The sequence below is a fragment of the Squalius cephalus genome, assembly GCF_949319135.1.
Source record: "Squalius cephalus genome assembly, chromosome: 17".
In the NCBI taxonomy this organism is placed as follows: domain Eukaryota; kingdom Metazoa; phylum Chordata; class Actinopteri; order Cypriniformes; family Leuciscidae; genus Squalius; species Squalius cephalus.
The window spans coordinates 25,872,440-25,887,781 of NC_137138.1; the positions used below are offsets into that span (position 1 = coordinate 25,872,440).

Consider the following 15,342-nt stretch of genomic DNA (forward strand, 5'->3'; position numbering starts at 1 on the left):
TTTATTTATTTATAAAAAAAAAAAAAAAAGTTTTTCTCTAAACTCTTAAACGGACTTGCGCCCCCTGGAGATCCTCGGACCCAGTTTGAAAACTCCTCCCACTTTAATATGACTTAAAACTCAGACTACAAAGTATACCAGTCTTCCTTTCACATTTTTACTCAAAAATTCTCGTAGTTTCTAAGAGAAGAGGAACATAGTGTTTTTGAGCTGCTAGCCTCTCTATTCTAGAGTCTGGAGCCAAAGACTAATAAACAACCCAAAACTTTACTAACAAAGTGAATATGAATAGAGCTCAAAGTGAGTGCATATAGATTTGTTAATTTTGACAAAGTGAACATTACTGTCATATTCAAACAAACTGTGTAAAACAGTCAATGTTGCAAAAAACATGTGACTACAAGAACATTTTGTATGTTTAAGTGCAGTTATGATCCAGTGCTTCATAAAAGAGGGCAGCTGAAAAGTCATTGTCAAATATTAGCTCTGCATGTTAGCATATGATCCTGTCGATTCATATTGAAAATCATCTTGCTGTTTATTTAGTATTTTTGAACCTCCAAACAAAAAAACAGAAATGTCCATTGTGAGACTGAAACCAAAAAGCACCTCATATTGTGTTCAATGAAATTCTCTGGGAATGTGTCCGCTCTGCTTGCGCCTTAATCCAACAATCCAACCCATTCTAAGAGTCTTTTGACGGTTCAAGTATTAATCACTTAAGTGTTTTTAGGAGAAACGGTACAAAACGACTGCACAGATTAGTGCAAATCCTCAAACGTAGCCGGTGACGTCATACCCGGCTGCTGGGTTCTGCCGAGCCGATTTCCTGGGATCCTGGGCGGGCGTATTGGAGTGGGTACTAGTGCTTGTATGGCTGTTAAGGGTCTGGTTCTTGTTGGTAAAGTTGGGGTTAGTGGTGGAATGTAGAGTAACTGGATGGTAAGGCATGGAAAGGGGCTGTCCGCGCGGGACGGTGCGGTCAGGGTAGGGGTAATGGCGTCTGGTTCCCCTGCTACCATCTAAATCATCACAACAGGATGCACTCAACAGCCCTCCACCAAGCATGGACAAGAGCGAAGAAGCCAAACCCACATACAGGCAGTCGCCAATCTCAAACTTGAGCCCGGCTGGCATGTTCTGCATGTAGAAGGTCTGGACCACCTCATGGGTCTTCCAAGACACGGGGATCAACGCCAAAAGCCCTGCCAGGAGAAACAGGGAACCACCTGCCCCAGCCACCTTGGTCTTGATCGAAGAGCCGTCCATGCAGACGGTGCACTGCATGCCGACGGTGGACACGGCACAGGCCATGACTGAGAAGATGGACGAGATGACCATCATGGCTCTGGCTGTTTGTAGATCAGTGGAGAGTCCCAGAAGGGTGTTGTAGGTCTCACACTGGAAGGCTCCAGTGCTCTGGTACACACACTCCATCCACAGACCTTTCATGCTGACCACCGCTGTCACAATGTTGGGGCCAACGTGTGCAGACGTCGCCCAATATGGCAGAAGAGTGGCTACCAGGGTCCCAAGCATGCCAAAAAGGCCAAAAAAGAAACCCATCAACTCCAGCGCTGCTATCGCCATGTCTCCCACTGGATGAATGTGTTCTCCAAAAGTCAGACACACTTCTGCTTGATCACTGTAAAGGAAAACAGCTCACTTTAGCTTTTTTAATAATTTTTAATTCTCAATAATTTAACTGCAGTGTGTTATTCAATATTACATTTAAAGTTAACTTAACATTTAAGGCAAGGCAAGGCAAGTTTATTTATACAGCACATTTCATACACTTTGGCAATTCAAAGTGCTTTACATAGAAAGGAATACAATAATCACAAAATAAAAGCAAGGAAAATTAAAACAGTTGTTCAAAATGCTTTACATAGAAAGGAATTAAAATATCACACTATGGCAATTCAAGGTGCTTTGCATAGAAAATAAGCACAAAATAAAAGCAAGGGAAATTAAACAGTTCTAAAAGAAATGAATTAGAGTAAAATGAATTAAAGTAGTAAAAAGATGATACATAGAATAAACTTCTCATCTGGCAAAACACCGGTGTATCTTGTTTTGCATCTTTCAATTTCCCCAATTAAGTGGTTTATGTTTCTCTCTTACCCAATTCTCAGTGCCATTTGAGTTCAGTTCAGAATCAAAAGGAAGAATACAGTGCAGTCAGTCGGACGTACAGTAGATGAGATTTTCCCATGATGGTCAGTCTTTTCTGTGGTTTTTCCCTCGGTGCGCCTATATAACTCTAGACGTCTTTAGAGAGATCACTTTTCACCTCAATTGAAAAAGGTGAGCACTCACAACTTGCTCACAAATTTGATTATCCAGACCCTCAGGGTTTCCCCTACTACAATACCGTGGATTAACTAAACCCACCAGACTAGTATCCCCATACTAGTCACCACAGTGTTCCATTGACCATCATGAGTAAATCCCCCTCAGGTACCTTTTAACAATTTAGACAATTATAAAAATAATTAAAAGAGATAAACTGGCAAAACACTGGTGTATCATATTTTGTACAGCTGCTTGCTATACTGTGAGATTATCCCACGTGAAATGTACTGTCTGTGGTGATCTTTCGACGTGCCTAAAAATCTATTTGACATCTCCAATAGACCCGATTTTTCCCTAAAATCGGACTGGAGGAGCTCTAGGACTGACTCCTCGGGTTCACTGCCCCATCAGTCCGCACCCCACAGAACCTCGAGTTTAATTGACACATCAATCTCACTACTCCACCACAGATCCAGGTCATCAGCATGGTTTCATCTCTCAATTTCTCCAATTAAGTAATTTATGTTTGTCTCTTATCCAATTTTCAGCGCCATTTGAGTTTAGAATCAAAAGGCGGATGCAGAAATAAAATACAGTGTAATCAGTCAGACACACAGTGGCACAGTGCTCATTCAGTAAATGCACTGGAAGGTGGTTCGGAAGAAACTTCTTTTTATGTCTGATATTTTGTATGAGGAATATCAACTTTTGCCGTCAAACAGAAGACTTAAGAGTAGCATATGCTAGAATGAGCAGATTTCGGAAATCTTTTGTTCAACGGACTGAAAAATTAATACATCAGAATTGGTAAAATGGAATTGGTTCTGAAAAATAGAAAGGACTAAATCAATGCACTGCAGCCGGTTATGTATTTACATACTTGTATTTGTTTTAAGTGGTGTTTATTGTATTGCGTTTTGTTACTTGATGTGGATGTGTACGGATGTGAGACAGTAAATGCTGTGGGATGGGAGAACATTTTTGGAAGACAATTCCATTAATAAAGTGAAATCGAATTTAATTTAATTACAAATGTGTAATTTCAGGTATATTTCTACATGACATACAAGTGTCAATGCTTGTCAGAACATTCAGCAGTACACAAAGACAACAGAACTAGTTAAGAAATCACATATAAAGTTGTACATAAGCCTTACTTTAAAAAGCACTCTTAAATTGCAAAAATTTTACATTCAATACACACTTATGTATATTCTTTTATTATTTCCATATCATGTACTCTTTTTAAAAGTATGCTAAAGTGTAATGCGAGTGTACTTACACTACATATGTTAACGGGTGAGATGTTTCCAGTGGTTCTTAATTCACTCGTGTGGATGTGTGTTCCCACAGTCCTTCTATATGATCCTACCATCTCTGTTGTGCTGTTGATATTAGAAGCTGCCCCTGGTCATGTACACACAGGCACCTCTGGAAAAGATAAGTTAAATATTTACTCGTTACTCACCCCAAAACTGACCTTTTCTGCTTTCATCCCAAAAACAAGGCCACTATGGAAAAGGACAATGTCAATCCTAGCATGTTAGTGTTATTTTTTTCCAGCAGTGTGGAATTCACTCAAATGTTATCAGATGTTTTGCATTTTATAAAATATATATATCGGCCGTTATCGGCGTTAACGTGCTGCGTTAACGTGAGACTCTTATCGGGCGATAAAAAAAATATCGCCATTGATCTATTCTCAAAGTTGGGTTGGGAGCTGGGTCTATACTACGCAAGCTATGATGACTTTCACCTTGATATTTTAGCACGGATGTACACCTAGCCGAATTCGGTTCGGTGTTCAGTACGCATTTTCAAACCGAACGAACCGTTGGATCATTTTTCCTGCCGACCAAAATTTCGTTATTTCAAATGTAGGCGGGTCGCGCGTGGCAAGCGCTCTCATAATGTAAGAGACGCTGGCGCGACCACAACATTGTCCAACATCAAATGGCAAACGTAATGTAAGCGGAACGAAACTGAGCTACTCGTTATTGTGTTGTTGACGGACCGCTGTTTATCAGTTTGGACCAAAGCAGCGCGAGCCGATCGTGATCATGCGACACTGTTACTACACAGCGCTAAGAAATCATTTGAATTCGCCACAGAAGTAATAACATTGCTGCGAGATCTAGTGAGAAACATTCACATTTCTCCATTACAAATACAAATACAACGGATCAAACATTACGTGGAAGCCAGGAAGAAACATTGTGCCATGAATGAACTATCCAGTGTCCACAGATCTGCAACATTTACCATGGATTTACTCAGTGGTTAAAGTGGGATTTGGCAGGTGGGGGAACCCTCAAATTTTATGTTGGTGCAATAGGGAAAAATGACTCGCCGTGGGACAACATATTGAGTATCATGGTATAGCAATACTTTTTGGGACTAGATTGTCACTGTGGCACCAAGTATCACAATACTTATCTTAATGTTTTTATTTTGGTCCATCTACATCTACACTGATATGATGACAATACTATGTAAAAATTGCTGAACACCACAATATGGAACAACCTTGTTTTTCACAATGTAAATTTAAACATAAAAATGTGTAGTCCAAAACTGACAGAAATGTGCGGTAGTTTGAAGGCCTTTTGAAGGCCAAAAAATTTTTTGATAAGAAATAGCTTTAAAACTTTGTCATTAGATTATTTTTCAATACCTGCTCTCTCCTCATCTTCATCTTTCTTTTTCTCTCAGTGTCCTTCTTCCCTAATTCTTCCCCTCCTAAAGCTGAACTTTGACTGATAGTCTTTTCATTTTCGTCTGTGTCAGTGAAGAAAGTAAACAGGCTCAACTGATGTTTATATGTTTTATGAATCATTTTCTGAGACAAGTTAATTTACTCAAGGCTACCAGGAAAGCTGTAGCCTAAGTCAGTATTGCCAATAGGAACCTTCTACAAGCTTTGGAATTTGAAAACGTCTGTTTTTAAATGTTAAAAGTAATTTTAAATAATACAAATTATAGTCTACGTTTAACGCAGTTGGTGGAATTGGCAGACGTTCCCTTAAGTATCATGCGCTGTGGAAACGCGTCAAAGCATTCTCAGGTATAAATATAATATATAATATAATAATAAATAATAAAATATATTACAAGGGAGAACAAATGTCCGGCGAATATCGAACCCAAAACTTACTTTACCGCGCTCAACCCCCGTGAGTGCAATCACGCATTAGTAGTCGCTGGCGTTCAGCGGGGAGGGGAGGCGTGAACCGGTGCAGATGCACTCAAATCAGACAGGAGAACCGTGACTGAGAACGTAACGTCGGGAAGCGTGTTTGTGAAGGCGCGGCCAGGCGGTGATATTCAATTTTGATTTGATGAATGATGAGAATCATTGAATTTGATGAGAATGATTTGATTTGATTTGAATCTATTTATTTATTAATTTATCTGAGGTGCCGGAACACAGTTCCGGACCGTTCCGGCCCACTTTAACCCCTGGATTTACTGTAGTAACACTAACTGCAACCATGGAAGTTTGGCAGGAATAGTAGGCTATAATGCTTTCAAGTAACATTACGTTGGTTTTATTTTGACATTATGAATAAAATTGCTGCCCTCAAATGTTAATCTGAACTAAAAATAGAACTTTGTTTATAACTACTACAATATTAGGCTACATTTCATTTTTTTTCCAAGGAGCTGTTTTGTTTTATATGCTCATAAGAAGAGTATATTATAGCTCCATCATTGCTCAAAGTAAAAAAAAAAAAAAAAAAATCATACTTTATTATGTTAGTTTTAATAATAAAAAAAAAGTAGTGCGATGCATCGTTGAAGAAATCAACCAGCTAGTCACTGTTTCCCGAAACCATATTGTCGCAAATTGGTCATTCAACCACGTTGGTTGATGATGTCACGCACGTGGTGGAGTAATACCTTCTTTTAATGAAACTGTTTGAGTTCAAATTAACGCTAGTTTTGATAGATGTTTTGATATAAATTACAGACATGGCATTTGAGGACTATTTCTCATTTTTCTCAGTTATTTTGCTTTATTTCCAGATTCAATCATAGGCTCGTTCTTACATAGTCGAGCACGTTGACACATGCGCAGTCTCCAAAAACGGTGCTTTAAATCTCTTGACAAACTAAAAGATGTAAATGACATTTTTATGTATTCTAAATTAAAGGTGCTCTAAGCGATGTCACACGTTTTTTAGGCCAAAAATTTTTTTGTCACATACAGCAAACATCTCCTCACTATCCGCTAGCTAAATGTCCCATGAACACACTGTAAAGAAATGCAGGCTCTGCAGACACCACAGGCTCCACAAACGGCAACAAAAACAAACTGGGCTAACCTGCACCACGAAACATAACAAACTGTTCCAGCCAATAACCGACAAGAAGGATTTGGGGTGGGGTTTGGGGAGTTAGTGCGCGGATGAGGAGGAGGGAGGGTCTAGCTAGCCTCCGTATTGTTTGACAATACTTTAAATGTCAACAAGAAGTGACGTCACCAAACATCACTTAGAGCACCTTTAAAGACAGAGGTTGTACTGAATGTCAGCTTGCTTATTTGGCTCAAGATAAGGATTTATTCAGTCTACATGTCATGCACACTATGCTTCTAACCACAGGTCGAGAGCTGTTCCAATCACACAATTTTACAATGCTGTTTGTGAATGTTCGTTGGAACGATGGTTTCGGGAAATATGGACTCGTTGAACTATGCTGATAACGACGGAACTTGCGAACATAGTTGGCCAATGCTTTTGGGAAACGCACCCATGAACAGCATGCTGCGTTCCTCACTGCTGCCTCTCAGTGTTCCTACACCCTCTGTGGCTCAGGTATTTGAAAAAGTAAAAAAGTTTACTCAAGACAGCATCAAAGCAAAGGACATTACCCAAAAATTATGGAATCTGCCGTTTTCCGTCGTGGAAGACGTGGGGTTTCGGAGGCTTGTTGAACACCTTGAGCCACGTTACTCCCTACCTAGTCAGCGATATTTTTCAGACGTGTGCCTGCCAGACATGTAAAATGTTGCACCTCGCTAGCCACGACAACTCACTTTCAAAAAAACTGCGCTCCGTGTTAGATTGAACCCATAAAACAGGTGCTGCAGTCACCTGTTTGCTGGTGGGCGGGTTCAGTAACGCACGCCTCCATGTTGCACTCATAGAAAAGCAAAACCAAAGCAATATTAAAGCAAAAAAAATCTGAATATAAACAAATGTAACATAACCACACCAAACTATTGTTAACAAAACACATTATTATCATAATTCGACTCAAACCATAATAAAGAAAGCAAATCTGGCTCCAACAATACATATACACGAGCTCTTGGCCACTGATATTTCAGCCATCAGTTTTACAACCAACATTTGGAGCTCTGATGTAAGCCCTATCTGTATGCTCAGTCTCACTGGCCAATGGATTGATAAAGATTTGAAATAGCAAAAAATATTGCTGCAAGCACAAGAATTTACAGGTTCACACACCACAGAGGCGATCTCTTCAACATTCATCACAATGCTTGAAACGTGGAAAATCGACAAATTCAAGGTCCATGCAGTTGTCAGAGACAATGCAAGAAACATTACAAACAAAGGCAATGGATGTCAGTGATGTCGCGGGTTTACCCTGCGTAGCACACACTTTACAATTAGCTGTCAACGAGGGCTTGACTTGTTTTGGTAAATGGCATGCAATTAATTTAACTGTTACTACAAAGAAATATTTTTCTGATTGTCAGAATTTGGCCTTTTTTTACAGCAAGGGTTAACAGTGTACCAAGAGTAACATATTTGAGACGATGCTAGTAGCTAACATAGCTTTGTTAGCTACTAGCATCGTCTCAAATATGTTACTCTTGGTACACTGTTAACCCTTGCTGTAAAAAAAGGCCAAATTCTGACAATATCATACCATTTTCGATTAAAACAGTAATATACCGTAGAAAATAAAAATAGCCTACAGGAATATACTGTAAATTAACAGTGCTCAAAATCGACACTCAGAGGCTGTTTTCCCAATCACACCCTATACCCTCATTCACTATTCCCTACATTAGTTCACTAATATAGTCCACTTGACAGAGTGAATGAAAAGAAGTGAGTGAATTGAGAAACTGATGAACACCTAAGCAGAATCACTGAAGGACAGAGAAACAAGAACAGAAAAAAGAGAAACACAAGAACTACAACTGACTTCCAGCCACCGAGTGTGAAACCAGTTTACAAACCAGTAAACCAGTCTTTGATCACATCCAGTATATAAGCTTTGAATTTATGGGTATTATTTATTGTATATCTGTTAATATACAACATGAAACACAGCAATACTTCTGTAACCAGTTATTCTGAAGGATATTGAGATCATATAGTGCATTAAAACATTTTGAACCCCTCCTTAACTCAGACACACACAGACATCAACAATCAGCACATGAATCTGAACAATGGTGACGATCAAAAGTTTCATGTCACAATGCATGCTGGGTTCCAGGATAGTAGAAAACTCCCAGCATGCACTGGTGCATGAATAAAAAAAAAAATTAAAAAAAATATTACCACCATTGTTAAGATTCATGTGCTAAATTTTGATATCTCTGTGTTTCTATAATGTAGTGTAGCTCTGTTTCTTTGGTAGAGCATGATGTGTTAAAAAATCATCATTGTAACTCATTGCTGTAGTTTAACAGTGATGGTGATGTAACACTTTTGATACAGGATTAAACTCTGAATGAGATTAGTGATTCAACAGGCTATATGATGATTTTGGCATCATAATCAATAGAACTGCAATCATTCACAAACCATGTGTGTATGCACAAGTGTGACCTGCAAAAACACAGTTCAAGCAGCAAGAGAGAAACTAATGTTAAAAAGTCAAGAACCCAACTAAAGCAAACACTGATCTCTATAATGGTAACTTCAAACCAAACATTTTCAATTAAACATCTCAATAACAACCTCTGCAGATGTATGACAGAAATAAAGTCATACTGGTTAATAATAAGTGTAATAATGTGTAATGGCTGGAAGTCAGTTGTATTTCTTGTGTTTCTCTATTTTCTGTTCTTGTGTTCCTCTTTCCTACAGTGAATCTGCTTGTTAACAGCAGGTGTTCATCACTAATGCTCAACAATCACTTACATATTCCCTTAATTATCTCACTGCAACACTGTCTCAATGTTACTTTTACTCTTTGTAGTGTGGATTTTCCTGTGGGGTTGAAAGGGTTAACAGTGTAAGATGAAATGACACACCCACTGAATGTATTTTAACAGTAATAAACTGTAAGTTATAAAAAGGTATATACTGGCAACACTGTTGCCAGTGGTTTACTGTAAAATTTACTTTTTTGGGTCACCATTGTGCTAAAGAGTAGAGCTTGTGCTTCAGTCCAGGAGAAGATCTACAAACATTGCTGATATGCTGCATGTTGCTTTGTTTAACAGGTGGTGACTATGTAGTTGCTGGTCCAATGGAAATATTTTTATGTACAATAGTTTTTAGTGGCCGCAAATGAAATAAGTTCACAGTAATACTTCGCTCACATTATTAATGCATTATACATTTTAGTTAATACATTAAAATGATAGTTGGTCAATTTAAGGCAGTCGTTTTCTGCAAGTGAAATTAGTTAGGCTAACTCGAGTTTTAATTTAGTGCATTTTTACAGTAACATACTGTTAGATTACAGTAAAGACAGTAAACAGTTTTGCCAGTATTTTACTGTAAAAAAAAACTGGTATATGTCTCCATTTCAGAAATTTCATCCATCACAACAATACGACTGCTAGTCAGTGTGGATCTTGCTTTTATTTTATACTACAGTTCATTAAACAATAAGTTAATATTGAGTATCTTACATTGTTCAATATTGTCTGTAATGTCGTCTATTTTTCTCCGCCAAAGGAGATCCGAGGAGCACAACTGAGTCACGGCGTTGCTAAATGAATCAGTGAACGAATCAGTTTAGAATGAATGAATGATTCAATTATCATAATACTCACATAAAAAGACTTGGCGCCACCTACTGGTGACCAATCAAATTCAATGACTGGAACTAGCGTACCTAACTGTACAAACTTGTATAAAACAAAATACTTGTTTTTAATTGAGAGAAAAATACAGCATACTATTAAAGCAAAACAGAAAGTGTGATATATTAAAACAAGTTAAAAGTCAATAGTGCATTTTAATAAATTAGTACATAATATTCTCTTGTACAAGTATGAGCCAAACGATTACACACGTTATCAGTGTATAGATCAACATTTTGTCAACCATCACTTATTTGCCACATGGCAAGCACAAAGTAAAAAACAAGTTTGATTCATTATGCTGTCTGTTGTTTTATTTAAAAAATATATATATATTTGAATTTAATAGACAACAAACAATTACACATTATTTTATATAATAAAATATACTTAAGTGTAGCCTACCTGTTTAATTATGCCGTCAATACAACAAAAAGTCTGTATAGGCCAATATCACAGAGCAGCATGCGTGTGTGTGTGTACATACTGTACACAGTTTGAACCAGTTTCAACTGACCCCTTGACTCAATCTCAGTTAAATCACCTCACTGTAATGAGATTATACCAATAATCCAGCCTCTTACTGGAGGGTCAACCACAAACCAGAAAAAACAATAGAAGCTCGTGACAGGGCATTTTTGCCCATTTATGCCACTAAATTATTGTCCTTACATTATACCTTTGTGGTACTGCACTGAATAATAAGATAAAATATACACTAAAATACTATAGGGTCACATAATTCGGTGGGTTACAGAATTCGGCATAACACCTCAAATCTTCACTGGTTCACAATGAGGTCTCTCAGGAGGTGAGATGTGTACGGTGTCCAAAGTCCGGCCCGGCTAAGACACATTTTTTTAAACATTCACCCATTTTCTTACAACATTAAACACAAAGCCAAATCTTCAAACTACATTCACAAAACCCCTTTCTTTTCAGGCAAAATCAAACAATCGTCTCAAAATCATTTCACCTAAGTGTGCTCCGGTCAGGATTTTTGGGGCTGATCACCGATTACCAATCACTGGAAGCAGTATTTGCCAATACAGTCACCGATACGATCACAGAGATAAATAATAGCCTACTATTCTTAACAACAATGTATTTTAAGTAGGCCCTACCTATTTAAGAGATGAGGAAGTGTCTTGAATTGACAACTCTTTATTTATTGGCAAGCAACATGTGCAACATTTTCCATTCCCTCTCTTGAGGTGATTAGGAACAGCTTAGAGCTTAACAAATATAGCATTCCTGTGAAATAAAAAAATGTTAAAGAAAACAAAACAGAACAGTCTATATCAATAGAAAGTAGTTATATGTTAAACAACACTGCTTAGTCTTCACTGTATAAATTAAATATAGATTAATCCTAGTAAATCTGCTAAAGAGCAGTGAGTGATTTTCTCTTTGTCTTTTCTTGTTTGATTAACATTAATGACACAGACGACAGCAGGAATATTAGGCTGCTGTCACTTTAAGACCGTTTGCACGGATCCAATATACTGATACATATGCGACTATTTCAAAAAATGTTTTTGTTTGAATTTTCTTAACCTTATTTTGCTAAATTTCAGCCTGAAATTGACATAAAATTTGAAGCCTCCCCTTAACACGTACAATTAAGCAAATAAATAAAATCGGTGTCATTTTAAATGAAACACCTTAAAATAACATAAACAAATGTAAAAAAAAAATAAAAAATATATATATATATATATATATAAATATATTATTGTATGTGTCCAAAATATAATAAACCCAGACACTTTTGCAGTCACCTTTGACCTACATTAGTGTATAGCTTGAATTTTTAAAACACAAGAAAACAGTCAGTAATAGAATAAGAACAAATTAAAAATGTACTAAAGATAGCACAAATAAATAAAATGGAATAAAAACACAGGTAGGTCTAACAGTAGGCGGGCTGTTTAGGTAAGAAATACTATAGAAATTGAATAAATTAATTAAATGTAAAATTATCTTGGATTGTTTTCATTGTAAAAATTAAATACAGATTAATCAAATAAAGTTACAAAAGTTGATTAGTCAAAAGCAGTTTAATAGCAACAAGCAATTTGACACTCACACAAGAATGAAAATTATGCACAATCCCACACCGAAATTCAGAGCAACATATCTTATGATTTGCATTTTTATTATGAATGTGTGAGTGTTATTTGAGACATCAGAGATTGATGGAATATAATAAAAATCCACCAGATAGCAGCAAAGACTGCACAAAAAAAAGAATATTGTTTCTACCATATCGGTTTCAAAGAATACTTTTCTAAAACCAAAGGGAGTCAAAAGGCTTATCCAAAACCAACCTCAGCACTGACAAAAAAATCACATCTGGTGCCATTTTCGCTGTTTCAGAGCTCAGTACTCACTGTGCGGGTCTGAACGAGCTTCCACTCTCCGTGTGTGTGTGTGTGTGTGTGTGTGTGTGTGTGCGCGCGCGCTCAGCTCTCCATGGCTCTCTCTTAGGCAGCTAAGTTGTTTCCTCGCTGCCTCTGATTGGAGCCATGCCTGCCAGTTGTCCTTGACTATGCTGGTCTCTTTCAGCTGTGTCAGGGATGTCTTCAGCACTGTGACCTTAGCTCAAACATGACAGCTAGGAACACCATTCAATTAACAGGAAAACCATTAATAGACTAGTATTGATTGCATACCTCCTCCTCCACCTAGGAGGAAAAAAACTGCCAGTGGATCTTCTCATGTACAAGTTGCATTAGTAGGGCAAGGTGAAAGAACTCATCCTTTACAAGGGATACAGTCCTTGAGCTGTTGGCTCATTTCGGGCTTGGGGCGAGAGGTCTGCAATGAGAGCGGCAAGAATCCCATGCATCACATCTGTTGCTTCCTTATTTGACTCCCACCTGGTAGTGTTTCCTCCCTACAATCTTCATAAATTCTTCATAAGAGCTTCATAAATGACAGAAAAGCAAATCTTTGAATAATCTATTACTGAATACTGCTAACCTGCAGTTTGATTTGGGGGAGTGAAAGCCTCTCCATTTCCTTCCCAGACAGCAACATATAGTGTCGGCCCACATCTGGTATACGCGTTGCATCCACAAGTACCAGATGTGGCCCGGATCATATTTGATGAGGTATGGTTGTCCCTTCTAATCCTTAATACAGTCCGACACAGCCAGATCAAGGTGATGTCCCACACATTGCACAGTTATCAGGCCAGGGAAAGAGGTCTCTTTCTGAATCCTGTTTTTCTCCCTAAATGAATTCAAAATGATTACTTTGACAATCTCATCAAATTCCTAAACTAAAGGTAAAAGACAAAGAGACAACTCACCAATCTTTACTGTGGCTCCGTCACTGACGAATGAGGCCAGCTCGTTGGTCTCAGTATGGTGTCATAAAAAGCTACAGCATTCCCAGCAGGCACTTCCATCAAATGCAGAACTTTGGTTTTTACTACAGTGTCCAGTGTCCAACTATGTCCGGTCCCAACAAACTATATGAAAAAAATAATTCTTAAGTCATTTTAATTTGAATATACACACACCGGGGAACACCACCAGCTGATCATCAAAAATCTGATTTCCACCATTTCGTCAATGATATGGCTGCTTGTATATTTGGTGCTGGCACTGACCTAAGGGTTCAGAAAAGTAATAAAGCTGCCCTACTTGACAGTGTGATTAAGTGGAAATGTTAAATTTACAATCATATTTAAATGGCTGCAGTATTTACATTCAAACCATCAAAATAAGCACAGCCCAATCACTTGCATAAGGAAATAATGGGCTCATAGCTGGTGTGGTTCAAATCAGTTAAATGATTATTAGGCTGCATAGATTAGGTCAGCCGGAACTGGGGACACTTCCTATAACACCTGATGTACTCATTACATCATAAGAAGAATGGCATTGTCACATCCACCGTCTGTCTTCCTCATCTGTCTCTGCACTACACTCCCCAGAATCCTCCTTGGCGCACATCTGCACTCACTCTCCTCTAAGTAGTAATCACCGTCACCTGGATCCCATTACCAGCTCACCTTTATATGCAGCTCTCAGTCACTCACTCTTTGTCTGATCTCGTTGATACATGTCACGGGGTGACCAAAAACGGAACCTTATGTGTGAAAATTGTGGACGGGGAGCGCTTCCAGCGTAACACGAGGCTGGGAAAACACGGAAGCAGCGAGAAGCAATGGAAGAGAGTTGATGAGCGCGATTGCTGGCAGCTGGGCAGCGGGAAGGATCCTGAAGGGGCGATTGGACTGAGTGGAAGATAAAAGAAGCGGGGCAGGAAGAGAGAGGAGAGGTGAGGCACGCAGCACGCAAGCGGCCGCGGCGGGAGAGAGAGAAAGTGAGAGAGAGAGACAGAGAGAGAAGACTTCGGCTGGATTGCGGGTGTAAGCCTTGGTTGCACCGTGAGTCTGTTGAATTGCAGTTTTATTATGGAAAATGAGCACGAGTGAAACCTTACGGTGAGTGGTGAATATACAAGTGTGGGAATTGTGTTTCTGCTGTTCACTCGCAGTCACAGCTGTCCATTAACCTCTTCTCTGCCTGAACCCTGTGAGTGTACAGCTGCGCTGGTGAAATATTATTAACCTCTTCTCTGCCTGAGCCCTGTGAGTGTACAGCTGCGCTGGTGAAATACTATTCCTCTCTCTGTCCTGGTGCTGAGATACGCGAAGAGCTCGCTGAGGAAGAGAATGCGGGCTGTGAATTATGTTCATTCCTCTCTCTGTCTGAAGGTGCTGAGAAACGCGAAGAGAACGCTGAAGAAGAGAACGCGGAGGCTGTGAATTATGTTCATTCCTCTCTCTGTCTGAAGGTGCTGAGAAACGCGAAGAGAACGCTGAAGAAGAGAACGCGGAGGCTGTGAATTATGTTCATTCCTCTCTCTGTCTGAAGGTGCTGAGAAACGCGAAGAGCTCGCTGAAGAAGAGAACGCGGAGGCTGTGAATTATGTTTATTCCTCTCTCTGTCTGAAGGTGCTGAGAAACGCGAAGAGAACGCTGAAGAAGAGAACGCGGAGGCTGTGAATTA

General features: G+C 38.8%; 1 protein-coding gene across 1 annotated transcript; it reads right to left on the bottom strand.

Moving 5' to 3' along the window:
• Positions 1 to 11: 11 nt before the first annotated feature.
• cldn2 (claudin 2) lies at positions 12 to 10,238 on the bottom strand. The gene is made up of 3 exons (XM_079846854.1): positions 10,142 to 10,238; positions 3,578 to 3,726; positions 12 to 1,645 (listed from the first exon to the last, which is right to left on the bottom strand). The coding sequence occupies exon 3, from the start codon at positions 1,588 to 1,590 to the stop codon at positions 775 to 777; it is 816 nt and encodes a 271-aa protein (XP_079702980.1). The 5' UTR covers positions 1,591 to 1,645; positions 3,578 to 3,726; positions 10,142 to 10,238; the 3' UTR covers positions 12 to 774.
• Between the last annotated feature and the right edge of the window lie 5,104 nt (positions 10,239 to 15,342).

What these genes read in the sequence shown, in the direction of transcription:
- cldn2 (XM_079846854.1), bottom strand. Translation starts at nt 1,590, where the DNA reads ATGGCGATAGCAGCGCTGGAGTTGATGGGTTTCTTTTTTGGCCTTTTT.